This window comes from Hylobates moloch, unplaced genomic scaffold (genome assembly GCF_009828535.3).
Source record: "Hylobates moloch isolate HMO894 unplaced genomic scaffold, HMol_V3 SCAFFOLD_12, whole genome shotgun sequence".
NCBI lineage: Eukaryota > Metazoa > Chordata > Mammalia > Primates > Hylobatidae > Hylobates > Hylobates moloch.
The window spans coordinates 21665859-21690329 of NW_026652287.1; the positions used below are offsets into that span (position 1 = coordinate 21665859).

Consider the following 24471-nt stretch of genomic DNA (forward strand, 5'->3'; position numbering starts at 1 on the left):
ATGAGAGAGACAGAGAGAGAAACCACATGAGAGGGACAGAGAGAGAGAGATAAAGAGACAAAGAGACGAGAGAAAAACCACGTGACAGAGTGGGGTGGGGAGAGGGTTGGCGGGGGGAAGAGAGAGAGAGAGACAGAGACATATATAGAGACAGAAAGTCAGAAATAGAGGAAGGAAGGAGGAGGAGGAGGGTAGGGGTTGGTGGGGAGGTGGGGGTGGGGAGCAGTGCTATAGGCGTCCAGCAGCTGGAAGCGCCGACCTTGGCTGTTTCTGCCCTACCCCCTCCATTCTCCAACTCCCACTCTTCCAGGCCCGGTCCAAATGCCAGTTCTGGGGAGCGCCCCACCCCCATCACCAAGAGCATCAGCTGAGAACTTGCTACGGGCCCAGCACCTTGGCCTGGGGCGGGAAGTCGAACTTGCCACCACCTGCAGATGGGCCCTTGCTGGGCACCCACCCTAGAGCTGACTCACTAGACCTACACGGCACCCATGAAGTGGGCCCCAAGGTCACACCCATTTTACGGATGAGGAAACAGAGGCAGCACAGAGTCCTGCCTGGGGTCACAAGGCTAAAAGGTCAGTGGGTGGCCGGGTGCGATGGCTCATGCCTGTAATCTCAGCACTGTGGGAGGCTGAGGCGGGCGGATCACCTGAGGTCAAGAGTTTGAGACCAGCCTGGCCAAGGTGATGAAACCCCGTCTCTGCTAAAAATATAAAAATTAGCCGGGTGTGGTGGTGCATGCTTGTAATTCCAGCTACTCAGGAGGCCGAGGCAGGAGAATTGCTTGAACCCAGGAGGCGGAGGCTGCAGTGAGCCGAGATCACACCACTGCATTCCAGCCTGGGCGACAGAGAGAGACTCGCTCTCAAAAAAAAAAAAAGGTCAGCGGGTGGCTGACGGGGTGATCATGTCCGCAGCCTCCTGCTCTCCCGCAGTGGTCGGCTGTGGGGGGTGTAATGACAATGCCCTGCTCGTCCCCCTGTGACCTCTTCATGAAAGCCCCTGCAGCTCAAGAAGGCTCAGTGGGGAGTGGAGCTCTTTAGGGGGCCTTGGAAGGGCCCAAGCCAGCTGTGTGACCCCAACGTGACGTGGATGTTTGCGGACGCCCTGCAGGACAGGCATACAGCAGGTGCCAAATCAATGCACACCTGTTTTTCTGTTGCTCTCCTGCCTGCATGGAAGGCAGTGGTCCTTGGGCATGAGAAGGCCAGAGACCCACAGGCAGCCCCCGCCCCAGCCTTCAGCCCCAGAGTATCCTCCTCCCCTACCAGGGCTGGCCAGGAGGCTGGGCTTCTCCAGAAGGAATTTCTGCGTGGGGAAGAAGGCCTCCTTTGCAATAAGCAGTGAGTCTTCGGGCTTGGCCATGCCCTAGGAGACAAGAGGCAGGTTGAGAGGGCACCTGGTGGGCAGAAGGCTCACTGGGGCAGCCTGCCCTGCAGGGATGGTGGCAGAGACACTTACCTGGGGGAGGCTGCAGGTGCTGGAGGCCAGCTTCATGGCTTTCAGGATGCTGCCAGAGCAAGTGGAGAGGGTCTGAGGTCAGCCAGCCCCCGGGCTGGAGGAGAGGTCTTGCAAGAGGCACTGACCCGGCTTACCTCCCTGACAATGACTGCTCCATTCCCCGGAACCCCATTAATTCCAGAGTCATTGCAACCCCAGGCCTGAAGTAGCAGGCTCATTAACAGATGGCAATGTTACCTGGAGGGGTGCTGCCTGAACTGACCCCATTCTGGCCAGCCTGAGTTTAGCTGGTTAATGAATCACCTCCCAGTTACCATGCCCATAATAAGTTCCCTTGTATGGTCTACAGGCAGCTTTTTTTTTTTCCCTTTGAGATGGAATCTCACTCTGTCACCCAGGCTGGAGTGCAGTGGTACAATCTCTGCCTCCTGGGTTCAAGCGATTCTCCTGCCTCAGCCTCTCAAGTAGCTGGGACTACAGGTGCGCGCCACCACATCTGGCTAATTTTTGTATTTTTAGTAGAGATGGGGTTTTGCCATGTTGGCCAGGCTGGTTTTGAACTCCTGACCTCAGGTGACCTGCCCATACAGGCAACTCTTGATGGAAAAGGACTGAAGATGGCTGAATTTCGTTCTGTTTTGTTTTTGAGACAGGGTCTCACTGTGTTGTCCAGGCTGGAGTGCAGTGGTGCCACCACAGCTCACTGCAGCCTTGACCTCTCAGGCTCAAGCAATCCTCCCACATCAGCCTCCTGAGTGGCCAGATCAGCCTCCTGAGTGGCTGGGACTACAGCACGCACCACCACCACTCCTGGCTAATTAAAATTGTTTTTTCTCACAGAGATGGGGTCTCCCCATTGTTGCCCAGGCTGGTCTCAAACTCCTGACCTCAAGCGATCCTCCTGCCTGGGCCTCCCAAAGTGTTGGGATTACAGGGATGAGCCACTGCACCCGGCCTGAGGATGGTTAAGGTTTGATATCCACAGTGTTAGTGGAGAGAAGAACAAATGGGGTTTAGTAGGAGGGAGGAAGATGATGAACTTTGCCAAGAGCTCCTGGCCAGGGAAGAGCGCTGGGGGTCTGTGGAGCCCCACCCCACATGGTACCTCAGCTCCGTTTTAATTTCCTCATAGTCAGACTGGGCCTGGAGCTTCTCTTCCAGCTTCTAGAAGAGCAAAGAAAGATGGTGAGGCTGGTCTGTGTGCTTCTGCATGGGGCTGCAGGCCCGCCTGCCTCCTCCCCAGGACCCACTTCTATGGCCTCGGACTTGGCCGTGAGCTGCCGCTCCAGGTCGGCGATCTGGTTGGCGGATGCCTCCTCCAGCTCCTGCAGCGAGCTCTGGAGGTGCTGCACGTCCTTCAGCAGCCGCAGGATCTCCCTGTCCTTGGAGGCCAGCGCGGCCTCCAGCCGAGGGCCCGAGCACAGAGCGAAATTCACCTTATCCTGCAGGCAAAGGGGTCTTTGAGGGGCTGAGAGGTGAGGGACGGGGGTCCACAGGTCTGGCCTCCCCACCCCTGAATCCCAAGCAGAATGCAAATTTGTTGATCTGGATGATGGTATGGGGTGTGCTTGTGTTGAAAAATTCAAAGTGCTGTATACTTACGACTTGTACACTTTTCCTTATGTATTGTTACACTTTGATTAAAAGATTTATTAAAAAAGAACAGCCATGACAAAAGGAAGTAGTCAGCTGGGGTTGGGGATTGGGCGCTCGGCCCAGAGGAAACAGCATAGGCAAAAGTTTGAGTTTCTTGCGCAAGTCTGGCTCCTGCTCCAGGAGGATGTCCTCATTCTAGGCACTAAGGGACCCTCAGGATTAGACTTGACACCTTGGAGCCGCGGACCACGTTATGGGCGGCTCCTTCCTCTGCCTAATTTGCCGATAGCCCCAAGACCCATGGCTTCTCCACATTTTAGGAAATGGCCCCTCTGTCCTGGATGAAGATGGAGAGGTTGCTGTTTGAGGAACCTGAAGTCAGGCTGATGTCAGGCTTAGTTACAAATAAATCTAAGAAACATTAAAAAAAAAAAAACCAAACAAACAAAAAGCCCCAACCCAACCCCAGCTTTCTTCCATGGAGATAAATGCCAATTAAAACAGGAAGCGGATGCCATTAATACATTAAATTAATTAGCATCGAGTGCCACTGTTGTGCTCAGAAAAGCACACCCCCCAAACCAGCAAAGTTCCCTGGGGCTGATTAGCACAGGCATTTGCCGGGTTCCACGGGGGTTAATTAAGAACCATTGGCAAATTCCTCTATGAGGCATCCTCATGGGCTCTCACTCTCCATCTCTCTCCACACAGCCTCTCTCTCCTGTGTTCACTCTCTCTGTGTTATGCCGTCACCCAGGCACATGGACAAACACAGAATCTCCTGGGACACAGACACAGGCTGACACACAAGGACACATCTATAGCCACAGCACACACTAACACATGCACTTTCCCAAATATGCTGACACACACACACACATACACACGCATCAAAGAGAGACACTCACAAGGACACATCATCACACACAACAGACATGCACGTGCTCAAAGAAGCCACATGCTCTCATGAGCAAAAACACCCCAGACACACCAGACACATTAATAATTATAACAGTAGCATCAAGTACTTAGTGAGCATATACAATGACCCAAGCACCATTTTAGGCACTTTACATGTAGTCCATTTTTTTTTCAGAGACAGGATCTTGCTGTGTTGCCCAGGCTGGACTCAAACTCCTGGGCTCAAGTGATCTTCCTGCCTCAGCCTCCTAAGTGGCTGGGACTACAGGCATGTGCCACCATGCCTGACTCATGTAATCCTTTTAATAACCCTATAAAGTAGATGTTACTTGTACAGATGAGGAAACTGAGGCACAGTCAGATTAAGAATACAGTCAGTTGCCCAAAGGTCACAAGTTAGAGACACACATACACAGTAACACATTCATAGAGACTCATTCCAATATTCAAACAGAAAGAGAGACATAGACACCTGGGCCTGTATATATGGGTGTCAGGTGAAGTGAAAATTATGCTCGCAAGTTCAGGTTCATGGGTGGAGAGGGAAGTCACCCTGGAGCAGACCTGTTATTATGTAAGGAATCATGAATCCCACCCCTTGGTATGTAGAGATCTGGAAATAAGGCAGACCAATTCACATAATGAACCCAAGTCTATAGGACAGAATGGTAGGTTGGGGTGGCTTTGATGAAAGTCTCTTGTCAAGAAATGACACCAGGACCCCAAAGAGGCACAAACCAGGAGGAAAGAGAAAGATGAATTGATTAATCAGGCCTAACACAAGAACCTCAGGGTTGATCACCGAAGACTGGCTCTTCACAGCATGTGGCTGGGGTGGGAAATCCCCCTAGAATCACCTGGCATGCTATGGAAACCAATGGCTGAGTATGAATGTTAAATTTTATCTTGGTATGTGGCCCCACTGCAGTCCTGGTGATGACTGCCTATTGATATGTTGGCTGGCTCACACTCCTAAAAGTACCCAGTTTTGGGACTGAAAACCAGCAGGGGCATCACCATCCCGGGCATCCACCAAGCTGCTATGACCAGTGTTCAACAGCGACACCTGGTGGCATCCACCAAAACTGCATGCTGCTGTATTGCCTCAAACTCCCTCTCCCCCATGTCTTTGCTGGTGCATCTGGAAATCAGAATGATCTTTGGTCTGAGGAAGTTCCTGGCATTCTTGGACAACTGGGGGTAAGGGAGGCCTCCAAAAGAAGATACTGGAACTCCTGGTAATAAAGCGTATATGGAAACGTGGGCTTGAAAAGTAAAGAACTGTAGCTGTATTTTTATCCTCAGCTGGTGTAGCAGGTCATAGTGATTACGCTCACTGTATGCACAGAGACCCACACACATTCACACTCCCAGTTTCAAATGGATGCATGCAATCAACCACAAAGTGTTGCCCACATGCTGAAACCTGCAAACTCAGCCATTCCCGATCTTTCCCTCTGCCCTCCCTGCTCACTTCCCCAACCCCATCCTTACCCCACTGGGCCCCTGGGGAGAGCAGCAAGCCAGGCGGATGGAGCTGTTGACAGAGGCCAGCTGTTCCCGGAGACTTTCCACCTCCCGCTGGGCAGCCTCAGCTCGCTGGGAAGAAGGGGACAGTGTGGGCGAGAGGTGAGCCCACTCTGCACTTCCGCCTTCTCCCTGCACTGTTTCAGGCAGGGGTTGGGGAGGCAGACCTCCGAGGGCCTCAGGTCCTGCCTTCCTAGTCCCGGACCCTGTCCTGGAGCTATGAAGACCAGTCACAGAGCCCTGTCTGGGCTGGGAACAAGAAATAGCAGCCTCTGGGGTTACTCCTGAGCTGAGAGGACAGGAAGAAATGCCCCTCTGAGGAGGTTCTGGGTTCTCGTGGGGTGCCTGGGACCCCCAGAGGAGTCAGAACATTCCTGCTCTATGAAGGCAGGTTGAGAGAGGCTGTCTGGGTGGAACTGGCAGGTTTTCACACATTTCTAGATACTTCTGTCTGCCATGTTAACTTCAGGCCTGGCTAGTCTGAAGGCAAGAGCTGTTCCAACTCTCATGCCACCTGGTATGGAATGAGTCCCAGACATGGCATCTGCAAAAGTGCTTTCCCAGGCCACAGGCTATTGCAGCCCATGGGCAAGTCACTTCCTCTCCCTGGGTCTCAGTTTCTTTTCTTTCTTTTTTTTTTTTTTTGAGATAGAGTCTCACTCTGTCAACCAGGCTGGAGTGCAGTGGCACATTCTTTGCTCACTGCAAGCTCCCCCTCCTGGGTTTACGAGATTTTCCTGCCTCAGCCTCCCAAGTAGCTGGGATTACAGGTGCACACCACCATACCCAGCTATTTTTTGTATTTTTAGTAGAGATGGGGTTTCACCATGTTGGCCAGGCTGGTCTTGCCTGACCTCAGGTGATCTGCTCACTTCAGCCTCCCAAAGTGCTGGGATTACAGGAGTGAGCCATCGTGCCCGGCTCAGTTTCTCTTTTTGAAATGGGGGGCAATGAAAACATCTAACACAAAGAGGTTTTGAGTGGTTAAAATCAGAATGCAGCAGTTCACTAAACTGAGTCTATGGTAGATTTTTTTTTTTTTTTTTTTTTTTTTTTTGAGACAGGGTCTCGCTCTGTCACCCAGGCTGGAGTACAGTAGTGCAATCAGGGCTCACAGCAACCTCCAACTCCTGGGCTCAATTGATCCTCGCATCTCAGCCTCCTGAGTAACTGGGATTACAGGTGTGCACCACCACGACCAGTTAATCTTTGTAGTTTTAGTAGAGATGGGTTTTGCCATGTTGGCTAGGCTGGTCTTGAACTCCTGGGTTCAAGCAACCCACTTGCCTTGGCTTCCCAAAGTGCTGGGATTACAGGCATGAGCTACTGTGCCCAGCTGGTAGATTTCTTTTTCTTTTCTTTTCTTTTTTTTCTTTTTTTCTTAAGACAGAGTCTTGCTTTGTTGCCCAGGCTGGAGTGCAGTGGCGCGATCTCGGCTCACTGCAACCTCTGCCTCCTGGGTTCAAGCAATTCTCCTGCCTCAGCTTCCTGAGTAGCTGGGATTACAGGTGTGTGCCGCCAGGTCTGTCTACTTTTTGTATTTTTAGTAGAGACGGGGTTTTTCCATGTTGGCCAGGCTGGTCTCTAACTCCTGGGCTCAAGCAATCCACCCACCTTGGCCTCCCAAAAGTGCTGGGATTACAGGCATGAGCCACCACACCCAGCTGGTAGATCTTAACTCTTCAAAAATTTCTACCCGGAAGGAAGCACTCAAATGTTAATACATTTAATCTTGTGGCTTTGGAGAGAAATCTGGGCTCACATTCTGACTTTGCAACTTTCCGGTTATGCGATCTTAGGCAAGAGGCTTCATCTCCCCAGCCTCGGTTTCCCTATTAATAAAGTGGGGATTATAAAGGCAACTATCTCATAGGGTTGTTCTGCAAATGAAGTGGTTTGGCCAAATGCAATTTGGTAGATATATTTGCTTGGTGCCTGGCACATATAAATGCATCAATAATTGGTTAACTTTGTTAACATCATGAGGGTATATTACTTGAGCCATTACTTAGAGAATTAAAAGAGCTGTGGCTGTATTTTTGCCTTTGGCCAGTAATGCAGGTCATAGTGATTATGTTTAACTACACAATGACCTTGACAATCAGGATGCTATGCCCAGTGTATGCATATTGAGACCCACACACATTCATGTTCACATTTGAATTTATTATTTATTTATACGTATCTTGCCTTATTCCAGAAATGGTTCAAGTCAATTTTGTTTTAGGAAGAGTTTCCTGGTGTGTGGGACTGCAAAGGAAATATTTTTATGTTTCTGTACAGTTAGGGCACTCTGAGCATATCTGATTGAAAGTTGAGATCTGGACTAAAGGACAAGCCTTGAAAATTCAACTCATGGCTGATTAGCTACTGAGAACTCCAGAGGTTTCCTTCCCTGGAGGTTTATGTGTTTAGACATCAAGGGTGGGTGAGACCCACATCATGGAGACAGCCCCTGAACAGTAAAGATGGGTTTTTAAGCAATTAGCTGGGGCTGGGCATGGTGGCTCATGCCTGTAATTCCAGGACTGTGAGAGGATTGCTTGAGACCATGAGTTTGAGACCAGCTTGGGCAACATAGCAAGACACCATCTTGACAACAACAAAAAGTTACAGGTGTGGTGGTGTGAGCCTGTAGTCCTTGCTACTTGGGAGGATCCCTTGAGCCCAGGAGTTTGAGGCTGCAGTAAGCTAGGATCTTGCCACAGCACTCCAGTCTGGGTGACAGAGCTGGACCCTGTCTCTTGGAAAAGAAAAAAAAAAAAGCTACTAGTCTTACCTCCCCCTCCAGAGATGTGTTTACATTCCAAAGGCTAAAAGCCAGGGTCCTTGTCTCTATCCACATGACATTTGGGAGGTAGATTCTTTCCCTTCCTCTCTCAGAAGGTCCCTCTCCTACATAACCACCTAGATTCAGAATTGGGGTGGTCCTCGCCTAGAATACAAACTTAAGTACATGTGGGATGACAGCTGGTTCTCATTTTCTCACCCCAGGTGTAAGAATCGGGGCAAACTGGTGTGGTTATTATCCTGTAAGTAATAATATGGATCTGCTGTACCCCAGCATTCTCATTAAAAGAGTATTAATACAAAGATTAAAAACCTAATACAGTGACATTTATTTTCTTCTCTATACGTCTCTATAATGTGTGGGTTTTAGTTTTGGACTCAGGAGAAACATTATTAGAAGTGCTTCCTATTCCAAATACTATAAGATGAATTTTTTTTTTTTGAGATAGGGTCTCACTCTGTTGTCCAGGCTGGAATGCAGTAGTGTGATCATAGCTCATTGCAGCCTCCATCTCCCTGGGCTCAGGTGATCCTCCCACCTCAGCCTCCTGAGTAGCTGGGACTACAGGCGTACACCACCATGCCTGGATAGTTTTTAAATTTTTTGTAGAGATGGGGTCTCCCTATGTTTCCCAGGCTGGTCTCAAACTCCTGGGCTCAAGTGATCATCCCACCTCGGCCTCCCAGAGTGTTGGGATTAGAGGCATGAGCCATTGTGTGCAGTCTTGCCCATTCTTATAAAGTTTTATTGGAATACAGCCATGCTCATTCACTTACATATTGTCTATGCTTTCATGCTATAATGGCAAAGTTGAAAATCTGGTCAGAGACTGTATGGATTGCACAGCTGAAAATATTTACTCTCTGACTCTTTACAGAAAGTTTGCCCTCCCCTGGGTTAGACGATGGTGCGCCCTGCCGAGGAACACCACACAGCCGTAAAACAGAGGAGGAATCGCTTTCTATACTGATACGGAAGGAGCTCAAAGATATAGACAGGGAAAAAGTAAGGTTCACAATGGTATGCATAGTATATTATCATTTTGTTTTTAAAAGGGGTGGCTGGGCACAGCGGCTCACACCTCTGATCCCAGTGCTTTGGGAGGCTCCAGAAGGTGGACTGCTTGAGTTCAAGAGTTTGAGATCAGCCTGGGCAACATGGCAAAACCGCATCTCTACGAAACATATAAAAATTAGCCGGGTGTGGTGGTGCGTGCCTGTAGTCCCAGCTACTTGGGGGCTGAGGCAGGAGGATTGCTTGAGCCCCAGAGGTTGAGGCTGCAGTGAGCTGTGATCGCAGCAATGCACTCCAGACTGGATGACAAAGTGAGACCCTGCCTGTCTCAACAAAAAGAGGCTGCTGGTTAAAATAGATACATTCTGGGCAACATGGTGAAACCTCGTCTCTACAAAAGAATACAAAAAATTAGCATGGTGTGGTGGCACACGCCTCTGTTCCCAGCTAACTGGTTACCTGGGAGGCTGAGGTGGGAGGATCACCTAAGCCGGGGAGGTGAAGGCTACAGTGAGGCGTGATTGTGCCACTGCACTCCAGCCTGGGCGACAGAGTATGACCCTGTCCCCCTTGCCCCCCCTAAAAAGATATATTTGTGGGCTTATGAGTGGATTGACCATCACTGGAAGGAGAACCCAGGGGCTGGTAAGAGAGGCTGCTGCAGGGGAGGAGAACTGGGAGGAGAGCTGGACTTTCCTAGACAGGCCCTTGTGTAGCTTCTTGAGTTCTGAACTACATGAATGCATTACCTATTCAAAAAATCATACTAAAAAGGCTATGTAGCCTATACAAAATGGGGCTTAATGATCAGTTCAGAAAAATATGCTGGACCTAAGCTCAGGGAAGCCACTGTGGTCACCACCACCACTGTAACCTGGCCCTGTCTTTGGCCTTCCTGACCCTCCTCAGGGACACTGCTTCTATAGGGGTAGGGGCTCATAGAGTCTTAGCACTTCCAGCCCAGACCTGCACCTTCTGGTGGCTTCCCAGGGACATAGAATCAGCCCTTTTATCCAAGTCTCCTCTGTAGGAGGGAGTGCCCCCACTCTGTGCCCATAGAGCCACACCTCGGGCCTCTGCCCCTGCTGAGCCTTCTACCTGGCTGCCCTCCCTCAGGGGACAGCATCAAGACTCTGAAACCCAGCTTCAAAGTGTCTTCCAAGAGGCCCTTCTTAACTGCCCCTGGGGAAAATGACCTCCCTCCCTGCCACAGTGCGGGCCTGCAGACCTCAGGGCAGGTGGGTATCTTCTCCCACTCCACAGGCAGGAAGATGAGCCCAGGGACAGAGGGCTTGAGGCCCTGCTGGCCTCTCCTGGCCATGTCTCTGGCTGGTGGCATTGCAGGGAGCTGGGGGACAGACATGGTGGGCACGCAAGACTCCGGGCTGGAGCCCCCTGGCTGTGGCTGCTCTTCTTTTAAAGTCCTGCCTGACTCTGCCCACCAGATGGCAGCACCTCTGAGCTGGAGGAAGGCAGGATGCGGGAGCCCCACTTAGATACTCTGTCATTTATTCTTTGGGTCTTAGCTCCACACCCCTTCCTCTAGGACGTCTTCCTGGACTCCTGCAGTCTGGGTCAGGGGCCCCTTCCTGCCTGTTGCTGCTTGGAGCACTCTATTTCCAAGTGTGTCTGTCTGCATTCCCTACCCCAACCCCCACCCCGGGCCCACCCTGGGAGCTTGGAGAGGGCAGGGCCTGGGGCCCAGACTCCTCCTGGCTCCCTCACTTGGCATGCACAGGACCCACAGTTGAATAAATATTGATGAAGCTCAGTCCCTTCCTCCTCATCTGGCCCGAGACCCCCACCCCAGGCAGAGGGAGCCTCTGGCACCCATGGGCGGGAACTGCGCCTCCTCACCTGATTAGCTTTCTCCAGGTTGGTCATGATCAGGCCGACTTCATCTGCCCTGAGACACAAAGATGAGGCCCTGAGGAAGGGCTTCCAGCGGGCTCCAGGCCCCTGCCCCTGCTGACACCCCCAGCCCCTGCCTGAGCCCAGGGGAGGGCTGAAGGCGCTCCCTTCCAGCCTTGCTACAGGAGAGAAATTGGGCTGGGGAGAAAAGAGCCTAGGCTTCGAGGAAAAGGGAGTAGGGCATCAGCACTGCACCTCTTCAGGGCAGCCTGGCCTCCCCTCTCCCTCAGGGGCCACTCTCTGAACTCCACCTCCAAGCCTTTGTCCTGGTGGTGCTTGGAATGCCCTTCCTCAAGAGAATGGCCCCCGGCTTTAAAGCCCTGATCACAGTGTTCTCCTGGGAGGCTGCCCTGCACTGTCCCCAGTGGTCACTTGTTTACTGCGCTGCCCAGCCCCCTTCAGACTGCCAGCATGGAGGGGCTTGGGAGAGGCATCCCCTCTGTTAGCAGGGGGTGGGAGACGCAGGGGGCATGTGGGGAGCACTTGGTGACTCAAGGCCTCACACATGCTTCATGCATGCTTAGGGCCTTCCTTGGCTCAAGCTGTTCCTGCTGCCTGGAGCACCCTTCCCTGCTTTCTTCACATGGCCTTCTCCTCATTCTGAAAGCCACCTCCTCCAGGGAGTTCTCCCTGACTACCTGGATAAAGGACCCACCCCTGCTTGTCATTCTCTTTTCCCATCCCCAGTTCTTCCTTTTGTAGCATTTGCCATGTGCCAAGAACAGTGCTGGGCATACAGTGAGTGCTCAATATGTATGAATGAACAAATGTATCACTGCACATCAGTTTTTGTCTCCTCTCCTTGACTGAGGACAGGGTCATGTTCTCACGTTTCCTCCAAGGACCCAGAACAGCACTGGATAAACAGTAGGTGCTCAATAAGTGTTTGCAGAATGAATGATTTCTTAAAGCCTAAAGAAACGCTTGAGTCCAGAGTAATTTAGGTGAATGCCTCTCAGCCCCTGAGGATTGGAGTGTGGAGCTGGGGAGCGGGGACAGTCCCAGGGGGCCAGAGCGAAGGGGGAGGCCCCCACCAAGCAGCCCCTTGCTCAGCCCAGGTCCCAGGACATTATTTATGGCTGTGGTGTGGGAGTGGCACAGCAAATGACAGCTGTGTGCCTTTGGGGGTGAGGAGCAGAGGTGCTTAATGAAATGGGGGCCTCCAGCCAAGAGTCAGAGGAAGGAGAAGAGTCAGAAACAGGAGGCATGTCTGAGAGGTCAGAGGGAAGAGGCATGTCTGGAGGGACAGAGGGAGGATGTAAGTCCTGGAGGATCAGAAGGAGGAGACAAGTACTGGAGGGCCAGAGGGTGGAGGCATGTCTGGGATGATCAGAGGGAGGAGGTGTGTTTGGGAGGGTCAGAGAGAGGAGGCGTGTCTGGGAGGGTCAGAGGGAGAAGGCCTGTCTGGGAGGGCCAGAGGGTGGAGGCGTATCTGGGAGGGTCAGAGGGAGGAGGCAAGTACTGGAGGGTCACAGGAGGCAAGTACTGGAGGGTCACAGGAGGCAAGTACTGGAGGGTCAGAGGGAGGAGGCAAGTACTGTAGGGTCAGAGGGAGGAGGCCTGTCTGAGAGGGTCAGAGGGAGGAGGCGTGTCTGAGAGGGCCAGAGGGTGGAAGCATGTACTGGAGGGTCAGAGGGAGGAGGCCTCTCTGGGAGGGCCAAAGGGTGGAGGTGTGTCTGGGAGGGTCAGAGGGAGGAGGCCAGTACTGGAGGGTCAGAAGGAGGAGGCCTGTCTGGGAGGGTCCAAGGGAGGAGGTAGGGTCAGAAGGAGGAGGCCTGTCTGGGAGGGTCCAAGGGAGGAGGTACACCTCAGCAGGGCTCACTTACTTGGATGCCGCCTCTTCGTCGTATTTCCGCCGCAGCTCTAGCAGCTCTGCCTGCGTAGCCTTTAGCGCTGGGAGAAAGCAGAGGCAGGGTGAGGCCCCACCTCCGAGTGGGAAGGGGCTGGGTCTCCCATGGAGGTGGAGCCCACTCCCTCTGTGAAGCCCAGCAGGCAGAATGAGAGCTCGGGTAGTGAGGGAGTTCTTTCTCTCAGTCAGAACTGGTGACAGGGAATGAGTTTCCTGCCCCCAGAGGGGCTCAGGCTGGTGAGAGGGATGTGCAGTGGCTGGGGTGGGCAGTGCAGGGCCGATAAGGTGCTCTCCATGGGCCTAGGTAGCTCAGGGGACCCAGGCCGGGGTTGGGGGGCGGAGGTGTGGTGCTGTCTGCCCCATGACCTGGGGTATAAGCCCCCCAACACCCTTAAGTCATTTCAGGACCTGGGCAGGGCCATCCATCCATGTGCTCAACCACCCCGAGGTTCCAACCTGGCAGGCCGGAAGACAGGGAAGATCCACACAATGAACAGATTCATGTGTTACAACGAATGAGCGTTTTTGATACAACTCCAGATTTCTAATTTCTCTGGGAAAATGGAAGGGCCTGGCCACAGGGGACCATATGATAGTGCCTGGCTGGTACTAAGCAGTGGCTGTCTCTTTAGATGAGGCCTCATTTCTCCAGTTTGCCCCAGACCTCACCCCTCCCCAATGCCTCCCCTAAGTCGGTGGCTTGGTAGCATTTTGGCCCCTGCAGGGGTTGTATTAAATTAATTAATTAATTAGAGACAGGGTCTTGCCATGTTGCCCAGGCTGGTCTCAACCTCTGGGGTTCAAGCGACCCTCCCACTTCAGCCTCCCAAAGTGCTGGGATTACAAGTGTGAGCCACCATGCCTGGCCATCACCTAAATTAACTGTGTCTCAAATCCTCTTTCCACAGCAATGTGGCCTCTGGGGCATAGAGGCTCGGCCCCCCCACTGGGTAAGATTCTTCTTCCCAAACTCCTATTTTGCCCTCTTGATTCTAAAACACCTGGATGTGGCAGACCCCAAGCCGTGACCCCTCGTTGACAGCATTACCGTCCCTTCCTAGTCCTTCCTCTGGGCCACATGGTGCTGATGCATACCTGAATGTAGGACTTTGATTTTCTCCTCTGCCTCCCCCAGTCTGGCCGCCAAAGTGATCTGTACTTCTTGAAGGCCCCTGCGGAGAGATGAGGCCTGCTTGTGCTGGCTGCAGGGAAAGGCCTTGCCTGGGGCCCCCGAGTCGAGCCCCATCTTGCTTCCTACCCCTTGCCCACGCCCTGTAACCTGCACCTCTGTCTTTCTGCAAGTCCTTAGACACGACATTCAGGCACCTGTCTGTCCTGCTGCTCCACTGCCTATGTGGACCCCGTCATGGCTGCCCCTGTTAGTTTCTGCCAGGATTTTTAGGGGCAAAAATTTACAGTAGCAAGCAACCTCTCCGGTCCTCAGTTTCCTTATTTTTAAAGTGGGGTTTCTGATAGGGTCTGCCTCAGGGGGTGCTGTGAAGCATGCTCAGTGGTGTGCTCAGCCCCCAATAGTTCCGCAATATTGTGAGTTACTGATACTGACCCGGGGGAGTAACATTTCCTCCGTTTTCCTTTTTCTTTTTTTTTTTTGAGATGGAGTCTTGCTCTGTTGCCCAGGCTGGAGTACAGTGGCACGATCTTGGCTCACTGCAACCTCCGCCTCCCAGGTTCAAGCAATTCTCCCGCCTAAACCTCCTCAGTACCTGGGATTGCAGGTGCCCACCACCACATACAACTTAATTTTTGTAATTTTAGTACAGACAGGGTTTCACCATGTTGGTCAGGCTGGTCTCAAACTGCCGACCTCAAGTGATCCACCTGCCTCGGCCTCCCAAAGTGCTTGGATTACAGGCATGAGCCACCGTGCCCGGCCCGTTTTCTTTTTTTTTTTTTAAAGATAGGGTCTTGCTCTGTTGCTCAGGCTGGAGTGCAGTGGTGCAATCATAGCTCACTACAGCCTCAACCACCTGGGCTCAAGTGATCCTCTGCTCTGCCTCAGCCTCACATGTAGCTGGGACTACAGGTGCACGCCACCATGCTTGGCTAATTAAAACAAACAAACAAACAAACAAATATATATGTATATATATGCACAGGGACTCACATCTGTAATCCCAGCACTTTGGGAGGCCAAAGCAGGAGGATCACTTGAGGTCAGGATTTTGAGACTATCCTGGCCAACATGGTGAAATTCTGTCTCTGCTAAAAATACAAAAATTAGCTAGGCGTGGTAGTGCACACCTGTAATCCCAGCTACTCGGGAAGCTGAGGCAGGAGAACTGCTTAAACCCAGAAGGCAGAGGTTGTAGTGAGCTGAGATTGCACCACTGCACTCCAGCTCTGTAGCCCAGGCTGGTCTTGAACTCTTGGCCTCAAGCAATCCTCTTGCCTCGGCTTCCCAAAGTGCCGGGATTACAGGCTGTAATGGGCTATAATTGTGTCATTGCACTCCAGCCTGAGTGACAGAGCAAGATCCCATCTCTAAAACATTACAATTATTGTAAAATAAAATTTAAAAAGATTGCAGCACCAACTCCTGCTCTACCAATTTTGTACCTGGCAGCTCCCACAACTGCATAAGCTAAGTCCTAGGAATACATGTCTTAATCATTTAAAAAATCCTAACAGTTCAGTTTCTCTAGAGAATGCTGAGGAATGGACCACTCTTAGCCCCATTTCCCAGGTAGGGAAATTGAGGCTCAGAGGATGATGTGACTTGCCCAGGGCTGGCCACTGAGTTCCTGCAGTGGACTCCGGCTGGAGTCCAAAGCCCTGGGCCCTTCCTCATCTCGGTCTCCAGCCTGCATCTGGATTCTGGTAGGAAACTTTCCCTGTCCACGACCCAGCCAGGTGGGGCAGCAGGAGCCCTGTCCATTCCTTCCTCCTTCCCACCCCCCCCTCCCTTCCTCACTTTTGTTTTTCCGCCTCATTTCTCTGCAGCAAGGTTTCTGTCAGGAGGGCTTTCCCGGGAATGCCTGGGAGGCAGCTTCCCTCGGTCAGCGTGGGCCCAGCAGGCGACGTCCCCTCTCTCTGCTCTGCAGGGAGAAAAAGAGGGAAAACCCCCATTGCCAAGAGAGCAACGTGACAGCCAGAGCAGCTTTCTGTAAACCGGATCGATCATCGATTGCGATCAATTTCCCAAACTTGGGCCTTGGAGAGAGCACAGCCGTGGGGCCCTGCGGGCCGCATGTCCTCAGCACACAGGTCATTTCCACTGTGGCACCAGTGTCAGCACACGCAGACCTTCTTTTGCCTGCTCATGACGCCGCGGCCTGCTTTATTATACTTTTAAAATTATGGTAAAATATACGTCACATAAAATTCACCTTTTTTTTTTTTTTTTGAGATGGAGTCTTGCTCTGTTGCCCAGGCTGGACTGCGAGTGCAGTGGCACAATCTCAGCTCACTGCAGCCTCTGCCTCCTGGGTTCAAGCGATTCTCCTGCCTCAGCCTCCCGAGTACCTGGGATTATAGGTGCCTGCCACCATGCTTGGCTAATTTTTGTATGTTTAGTAGAGATGGGGTTTTACCATGTTGTCCAGGCTGGCCTTGAACTCCTGACCTCAAGTGATCTGCCCGCCTTGGCCTCCCAAAGTGCTGGGATTACAGGTGTAAGCCAATGTACCTGGCCAAAATTCACTATTTTAACCACCATTTTGCAGTGACATTTAGTATATTCACAATTTCGTGAAGCCATCGCCACTAATTCCAGAACACTGTCACTGCCCCAAAAGGAAACCCCTCGTACCCATTAAACAACTCCCCATTCCCCTTCCTCCAGCCCTAGGCAAAGACCAATCTCCTTTCTGTCTCTACGGATTTGCCTGTTTTGGCATTTCACACCAACAGAATCGTACATTATGTGGCCTTTCCTGTCTGGCATCTTCCACTCAGCACCATGTTTTCTTTTTATTTATTTTTTGAGACGAAGTCTTGCTCTGTCACTGCATTCAGGCTGGAGTGCAGTGGCGTGATCGTGGCTCACTGTAACCTCTGCCTCCCAGGTTCAGGCAATTCTCCTGCCTAAGCCTCCCAAGTAGCTGGGATTACAGGTGTGAGCCACCACACCCGGTGAATTTTTGTATTTTTAGTAGAGATGGGGTTTCACCATGTTAGTCAGGCTGGTCTGGAACTCCTGACCTTGTGATCCACCCGCCTTGGCCTCCCAAAGTGCTGGGATTACAGGCATGAGCCACTGCGCTCGGCCAGCACCATGTTTTCAAAGTTCATCCATGTTGTAGCATGGATCAGTGCTTCCTTCCTTTTCATGGCCGAGTAATATTCCATTCTATGGATATTTTGTTTGTTCATTCAGCTGCTGAAAGCCACTTGAGTTGTTTTTGCTTTGCTGTTATGAGTAACGCTGCCATGTACATTTATGTACACTGTTTTGAGCCCGTGTTTTCAATTCTCTGGGGTCCACACCTAGCCATGGCGCTACTGGGTCATGTGGTGAGCCTGTATTTTACTTACTGAAGGACTGCCAGACATTTTCCCCTCCCTGCTGTGGAGGGCGTGCATGTGGACACTCAGCCATCACTGGCCTCACCTGCATCACGTCCACCTCGGCAAGCCCTCATCCCAGGGCTTGGTGGGTGCTTTTGGTGCTGAATTCATCACTGAGGCAGAGGATGCTTTGGGGCTGGCCATGGAGGGTGGGAACCTGAATGGGTCTCTTGACTTTTCTCTCCACCTGCCACGCTATGAGTCTTACTAATTTGTTCACTGACAGTCTCCCCTTCTAGAAGATCATCACCACAAGGGCAGACTTTTTCTCTTTTACTCCCAACTGCATTTCCAGTGCCAGGATCAATATATACCCAGGAACCGGAGTTACCAAAGGCCTTCACCTGCCCAGTTCCCTGCCCCAGCCACCCCGCAACAAGGCTGGCTGAGTTTGGCTCTGAAGATCTGCAGCCTGGTTGTTTATTGTAGATGCTCCGAGAAGGCCTTATCAGTACCTTTGGGGCTGAGGAGCTCAGGGTTCCTCTTCCACGAAGTGTGGAGGTCTCGCCGGGGCTGCCCGCTGGGGTCAAAGCTGGGGGGCTGCAGTCTGTCGTCTAGGCTGCGCGCCGCCTCAAACACAGGAACGGGGTCTGTGCAGGGAGAGAAAGACAGGGATAGTGAGGGCCTGATGGATAGGGACAACCGGGCTGTGGCTGCAGGGCCTGGCAGGTCCCACAGGAGCCACTGGAGTCACCCTGCTAGCTTACAGGAAGTAGCATGGACTTTCTGCTCTATGAGGGAGCAGGCTTGTCCAGGCACTTGTTCAGGGGAGCACCTGCTATCTCCAGGGTGTGGGTATCCTGCCCAGCTGGGAATAATACTAACAATAATAATAGTCAGCCAGGCTGGGTGCGGTGGCTCATGCCTGTAATCTCAGCACTTTGGGAGGCTAAGGTAGGCGGATCATTTCAGGTCAGGAGTTCAAGACCAGCCTGACCAACATGGTGAAACCCCGTCTCTGCTAAAAATACAAAAAAATTAGCCAGGCGTGGTGGTGCATGCTTGTAGTCCCAGCTATTCGGGAGGCTGAAGCAGGAGAATCGCTTGAACCCAGGAGGTGGAGATTGCAGTGAGCTGAGATCATGCCACTGCACTCCAGCCTGGGCGACAGAGCAAGACTCTGTCTCAAAAAAAAAAAAGGCTGGCTGAGTGCAGTGGCTAACGCCTGTAATCCCAGCAATTTGGGAGGCCGAGGTGGGAGGATCACTTGAGTCCAGGAGTTCAAGACCAGCCTGGGGAGCGTGGCAAGATCTCATCTCTGCAAAAAGATTTAAAAAATAGTCTGGGCGCAGTGGCTCATGCCTGTAATCCCAGTACTTTGGGAGGCCGTGGCGGGTGGATCACCTGAGGTCAGGAGTTCGAGACCAACCTGACCAATATGGTGACACCCCATTGCTAGTAAAAATATAAAAATTAGCTGGGTGTGGTGGTGGGCACCTGTAATCCCAGCTACTTGGGAGGCTGAGACAGGAGAATCACTTGAACCCGGGAGGCAGAGGTTGCAGTGAGCTGAGATGACGCCACTGCACTCCAGCCTGGGGTACAGAGTAAGGCTCCATCTCAAAAAAAAAATTAAATAAAATTAGCTGGGCATGGTGGCACATGCCTGTAGTCCCAGTTACTCAGAAGGCTGAGGTGGGAGGATCACTTGAGCCTGGGAGGTCGAGGCTGCAGAGAGTGGAGATTGCATCACTGTACCCCAGCCTCAGCAACAGAGTGAGATTCTGTTCAAGTGATCCTGCCTCAGCCTCCCGAGTAGGTGGGATCAAGGGTGTGCACCACCATGCCCAGCTAATTTTTGTATTTTTTTGTAGAGACAAGTCTCACACCATGTTGCCCTGGCTTCATTGGATTTTCTTGATTTTATGATGCCATCTGTGGCACTTTGAGACTGTGCCTTGCAGACCTCCAGCGACAGCGAGGAACACTGAGCAAGGATCTGGCTGTTGCTCTGAGATCCATCGCTCTGAGGCCAACCTTCCCATGGCCTCCGCCGACCATGCCTGTGTGCAGCAGGGATACTGAGGTGGGACTGCTCTGAGGGCTGACTTAGGAGTGACGACTCCCCCATAGCCTCGCCCAGCACTTCTGTAGGCTGTGTGGGGGTCTAGATGCTCCCAGGCAGCTGCCCCACCTCTCCACGAGCTCTCCCAGCCTTCCCGCTCCCTGCATTCCTATTTTGCACCAACATCCTCTCCCATGTAATCCTTGATGTGCTTCTTGGTGGACCTGGTGACACCATCATTTGTGACACACGTTGTTGGTTAAGGGCTTTTTCGGGGGCAAAACACACATCTAGATGTAAGATGTCCACCAATTCCCCAATCACTCAAAGATGAGGAACGTGCAAGTCCTTCTGCCTGGAATTCGGTTCCCTCTCCCAGCCCTTCACACCGCAAGCACATCCGCTTCCTTACACTCTGGAGTCCTGCCTCACTTCTTCCAGGACACTTTCCCTAAGTCCCCATCTAGGGCAGGGACTAAGAAACGTGGATCATCTCAGAGGTATGTTGGCATCTTCCAGGCTACAAAGCCCATGCACGGGACTGGCTTCCCAGCATCCTCACGGCATCCCCTGGAGGCTGGCTTGGATCCAATGCATTTTCACAGATGAGGAAACTGAGGCTCAGAGAAACCAGGTGACTTGCTGAAGGGTAGATGTGAGACTCGAATCTGGGCCTCTTGCTGTGATATCACAAAGGCCTCCTGTCCTAGTGCCTGCTCTTGACAGCCCCAGCAGGTGCAGATGGTGTCCATGGCACCCAGGAAAGCCAGGGTCCTGGATATGGACCAAGGGGTCTAGTCTGGTTCAGTTCTTTCTAATGCATGGAAGCCCTGTCTCTTCCTGGTCCCTCCCCCAGAATTTTCTTTTTTCCTTTTTTCTTTTTTTGAGACAGAGTCTGGCTCTGTTGCCCAGGCTGGAGTGCAGTGGCGTGATCTGAGCTCACTGCAATTTCTGCCTCCTGTGTTCAGGCTATGCTCCTGACTCAGCCTCCCGAGTAGCTGGGATTCCAGGTGTGTGCGACCACGCCTGGGTAATTTTTGTTTTTTTTTTTGTTTTTGTTTTTTGTTTTTTTTGAGATGGAGTCTTGTGCTGTTGCCCAGGCCGGAATGCAGTGGCATGATCTCGGCTCACTGTAACCTCCGCCTCCTGGGTTCAAGCAACATTCCTGCCTCAGCCTCCTGAGTAGCTGAGATTACAGATGCGCGCCATCACACCCAGCTAATTTTTATATTTTTGGTAGAGATGGGGTTTCACCATGTTGGCCAAGCTGGTCTTGAACTCCTGACCTCAGGTGATCCACCCACTTTGGCCTCCAAAAGTGCTGGGATTACAGGCATGAGCTACTGCGCCCGGCCATATTTTTGTATTTTTAATAGGGTTGGGGTTTCACCATGTTGGTCAGGCTGGTCTCGAACTCCTGACCTCAGGTGATCTGCCTGCCTTGACCTCCCAAAGTGCTGGGATTACAGGCGTGAGTTATCGTGCCTGGCCCCTCCCCCAGATTTTTCTGCCAGCATCTGCTTGGCCCTTGCTCTCTGCTGGGAAGCAGAGGGATCAAGAATGTGGACCTCAAGGTTAGGTATCCCTGGAGTCTGCTAATCTATACTTGCTTCTTAGGATTGCTGTGTGACTTTGGCAAGTGACTCTACCTCTCTGTGCCTCACCATAAATGTAGCAACCTCATGGGGCTGTGGTAAGGATGCATGTAAAATGCTCCACATGGCACCAGACACTTGGTCAGCTCAGAGTAAGCAGAAGCCCTCACTTCTTTCTGAGCTCCAGTCACATTGGCTTCCCACCTCAGACCCTTTGCATGAGAACCTTTGCCAGAAACACCCTCCCCTGACCTACCCCTTTCAGCTAGTAAACACTTACTTGCCTTCCATAGTGCAACTCAAATGTCACTTCTTCCAGGAAGCCCTCCTCGACTAACCTGTCCTCTGATATGAACTGCCTGCACCTTTCCTTCACGGCACCCACTGCAGTTCTAATGCATGTTTATTTGCAGGTTCACCTAATTAACACCCACTGGACTGCAAACTCGACAAGAGGAGGCCAGACTGTATCTGTTTTTGCACCCCCTTCCACCCCCACCCTGCTGGAATTCTTGTACCTACCATGAAGTATGACCCACAGTCCAACCCAATAAAGATCTGCTGATGGAAGAAACGGGGCAGTGCCTGTACATGGGGCCTTCAGGTCCGGCTGGAACAAGGCGGCTTCCCTGTTTTACTCTGCTGTGACCTGTTTGTTTAGGTGGCAGGGGCTTGGACAATGGGCGTCCATGCCGAGGTAAGCAGGTGCGCGGGAAGGCGGCTGTGGCTTTCGTCTGCCGGCAGCCCCCACGCCCCGTCATTAGGCAGGGCCTGCGCAGCAGGGTATGCCATTATGTCTCCCCGGGCTGATGTAATTATACATTGACATAATTAACCCAGCAAGCGCATTAGGCAGGCCAGCTAAAAATTCATCTATAATTATTTGTTGTGTGCATGCTAATGAGTCCATCTGCACTGCCTTTGTACAACACGAACAAATTAATTTACAAGTCTGGATTTTTTAATAAGTTCAAGGAAACGCTTCCTATTGTGTCCTGGTTTTTGAGAAAGGAGGAAAAAAGGCGACGATCACTCGCCGGGGTCAGGGAAGTTAGACAAATACAAGACGGTGCAGTGCCAAGCGGACTGTGCGGGGCCATAGAGGGCTTGCTCTGGTTCCAAGGAGGGGGAGGATCCGGCTCGTGGCCCAGGGGCCCTGCTGGCCATGAGCCCATTGAGCCAAATGACTATACTTGGTGATAAAGGAAGTCTGTCACTCACCCTGTTCGCAGGGATTAGGTATTGACGTTTCGTTCTACTCCAAGGCCCTGTGGGTCATTCCTTGCTGGCTGTGTGCTCTGTCTTGGGGAGGCTGGCCTCAGGTGGCTCCCCAGAGAGGTTGGTGGAAATGGGGGCTGGCTGGACCTTTGATTCAGGTCCATAGATCTCAAAGCTCTGTCTTTTTGCCTTCCTTTGCAGGTACAGTGTAAAACAGTCATTAAGCTCACAGAATCCAAAGTCCAGCTCAGGGTCCAGATCCCATAGGGCCTGGAGCCTCAGTTTCTCCACTTATAAACTGGAAACTTCCTAATTCCCAGGAATTATTATTATTGTTATTATTTGGAGACAAGGTCTTGCTCTGTTGCCCAGGCTGGAGTGCCATGGCTAGATCTTGGCTCACTGCAACCTCTGCCTCCTGGGTTCAAGCGATTCTCCTGCCTTAGCCTCCCGAGTAGCTGGGACTACAGCTACCACCATGCCAGGCTAATTTTTGTATTTTCAGTAGAGATGGGGTTTCATTATGTTGGCCAGGCTGGTCTCAAACTCCCAATCTCAGGTGATCCACCTGCCTTGGCCTCCCAACGTGCTAGAATTACAGGCATGAGCCACTGTGCCTGGCCACTGATTTTTTAATTTTTGTAGAGATGGGGTCTTGCTATGTTGCCCAGACTGGTCTCAAACCCCTGCCTAAAGTGATCCTCCTGCCTTGGCTTCCCAAACTGCTAGGATTACAGGTGTGAGCCACCACACCTGGCCTTCCCAGGAATTCTTATTGGGAAGATTTTAAAAAGATATTGAGAGAGGCAGTAGTGACTTAAGGATTGGGTGTCAGCTCCTACTGCAATTGGCCAAGCTAACCTCTTGGAGCCTCTGTTTCCTCATCTGTAAAATGGGGGTGCATGTGTAGGGTGGTTAAGGACTCGGGGAGAGAAGGTGTGCAGAGAATTGCATGGCGCCAGGCACAGGGTGGGGCTTGCTAAGTGCTGTCTGCTTTCATCACCCCTAGACAAGGCAGCACACCAGGTGCTGGCATTCTGGGCGCTGGCTGTCTGGGCAGATATGCTCTGTGGAACTCGGGACAGGGTATGGCTTCACCTGTTTGCATCAGTCCCCCAGAGACCCAGAATCTAATAATCCTGCTTTGAGCTAACTCTACTCTGGGACCCAAAGATTCAAGCTTAGAAAGTCACACTAGGGAGGGATCTATCAGATCAATCTGGCCAACATCCCTTCCACCCCAGAACACAGTGGGGTCTGATGTTATCCCTGAAATCTGCTGGAGAGTTGGTGGCAGGCTGAGATGGGCCCTTAGACCTCTTCTTCTCACACTGTGCTGCCCCGGATTCCCCAACTTGAGGGAGAAGGTGGCAGTGACATCCAGATGCCTTGGCCAAAGTGGGGCTGCAATGGAGTCCTAACGGCCAAAGCCCTTTCCATGGATTAGAATTCATTCAGTCTTCACCACAACACGGAGACAGGCACTGCTGGATCCCGATTTCCCACATGGAAAAATGGAGGCACTGGGGTGAAGTCATTTCCCCAGGGTGAGGCAGGGAGGGCTGGGCTGCCATCCAGGGACATTGGCCCCGCTTGGCAGAACAGGGTGTTCGAGAGACCTTGCTGGCTCTAAGCAGGGGGCACATCAGAGTCCCCTGGGGAATTTGTCAAACATCTCAGGGTCTCAGTCCTAAAGATTCTCACGTGTGTCAATCTTAGTCCTTTCAGGAGCAGGTGGGGTCATTCATGGCTCAGCTGTTAGACCTTCTAACTAATGGATGATTTCCTTTCTCTCTTAGATACAATGGAGCTGTCAATTAAGATGCCCCGCCTTCCCCTGGCAGAGGGTCAGATGCTCTGACCTGGGAATTTGAAGGAATCCCTCAGCCGGCCCAGCTACCCACTGCTCTGGTCCCATCTGACCCAGGTGGTCTCACCATTCTCCCCCACCTTCTGCCTTCTAATAAATTCCTTTCGTGCCTAACAGTTTTGCAGAGCTGGCTTCTGCTGCATGACACTAAAGAATCCTGATGGATACACGTGATGAATGATT

At 52.0% G+C, this 24471-nt stretch overlaps 1 protein-coding gene and 1 long non-coding RNA gene across 7 annotated transcripts in view; one reads left to right on the forward strand and one right to left on the reverse strand.

The window, feature by feature from the left end:
- Positions 1-24391, forward strand: part of LOC116477926 (uncharacterized) — a 29049-nt gene extending 4658 nt beyond the window's left edge. Inside the window, exons 2-3 of the long non-coding RNA XR_009209015.1 lie at positions 21614-21897; positions 24218-24391. This is a non-coding gene — a long non-coding RNA (uncharacterized LOC116477926). The remainder of the gene's footprint in view (positions 1-21613; positions 21898-24217) is intronic.
- Positions 1-24471, reverse strand: part of CUX2 (cut like homeobox 2) — a 328467-nt gene that overhangs the window by 45108 nt on the left and 258888 nt on the right. For 5 of the 6 annotated variants that reach the window (XM_058425442.1, XM_032168682.2, XM_032168681.2 and 2 more), the window contains 10 exons: positions 18056-18190; positions 16006-16129; positions 14169-14245; positions 13051-13117; positions 11171-11219; positions 5476-5580; positions 2715-2906; positions 2570-2628; positions 1465-1513; positions 1272-1371 (listed from right to left, as the gene is read on the reverse strand). In XM_058425442.1, the coding sequence (XP_058281425.1) occupies positions 1272-1371; positions 1465-1513; positions 2570-2628; positions 2715-2906; positions 5476-5580; positions 11171-11219; positions 13051-13117; positions 14169-14245; positions 16006-16129; positions 18056-18190 (957 nt within the window). The remainder of the gene's footprint in view (positions 1-1271; positions 1372-1464; positions 1514-2569; positions 2629-2714; positions 2907-5475; positions 5581-11170; positions 11220-13050; positions 13118-14168; positions 14246-16005; positions 16130-18055; positions 18191-24471) is intronic. The other variant, XM_032168684.2, reaches the window with a different exon arrangement.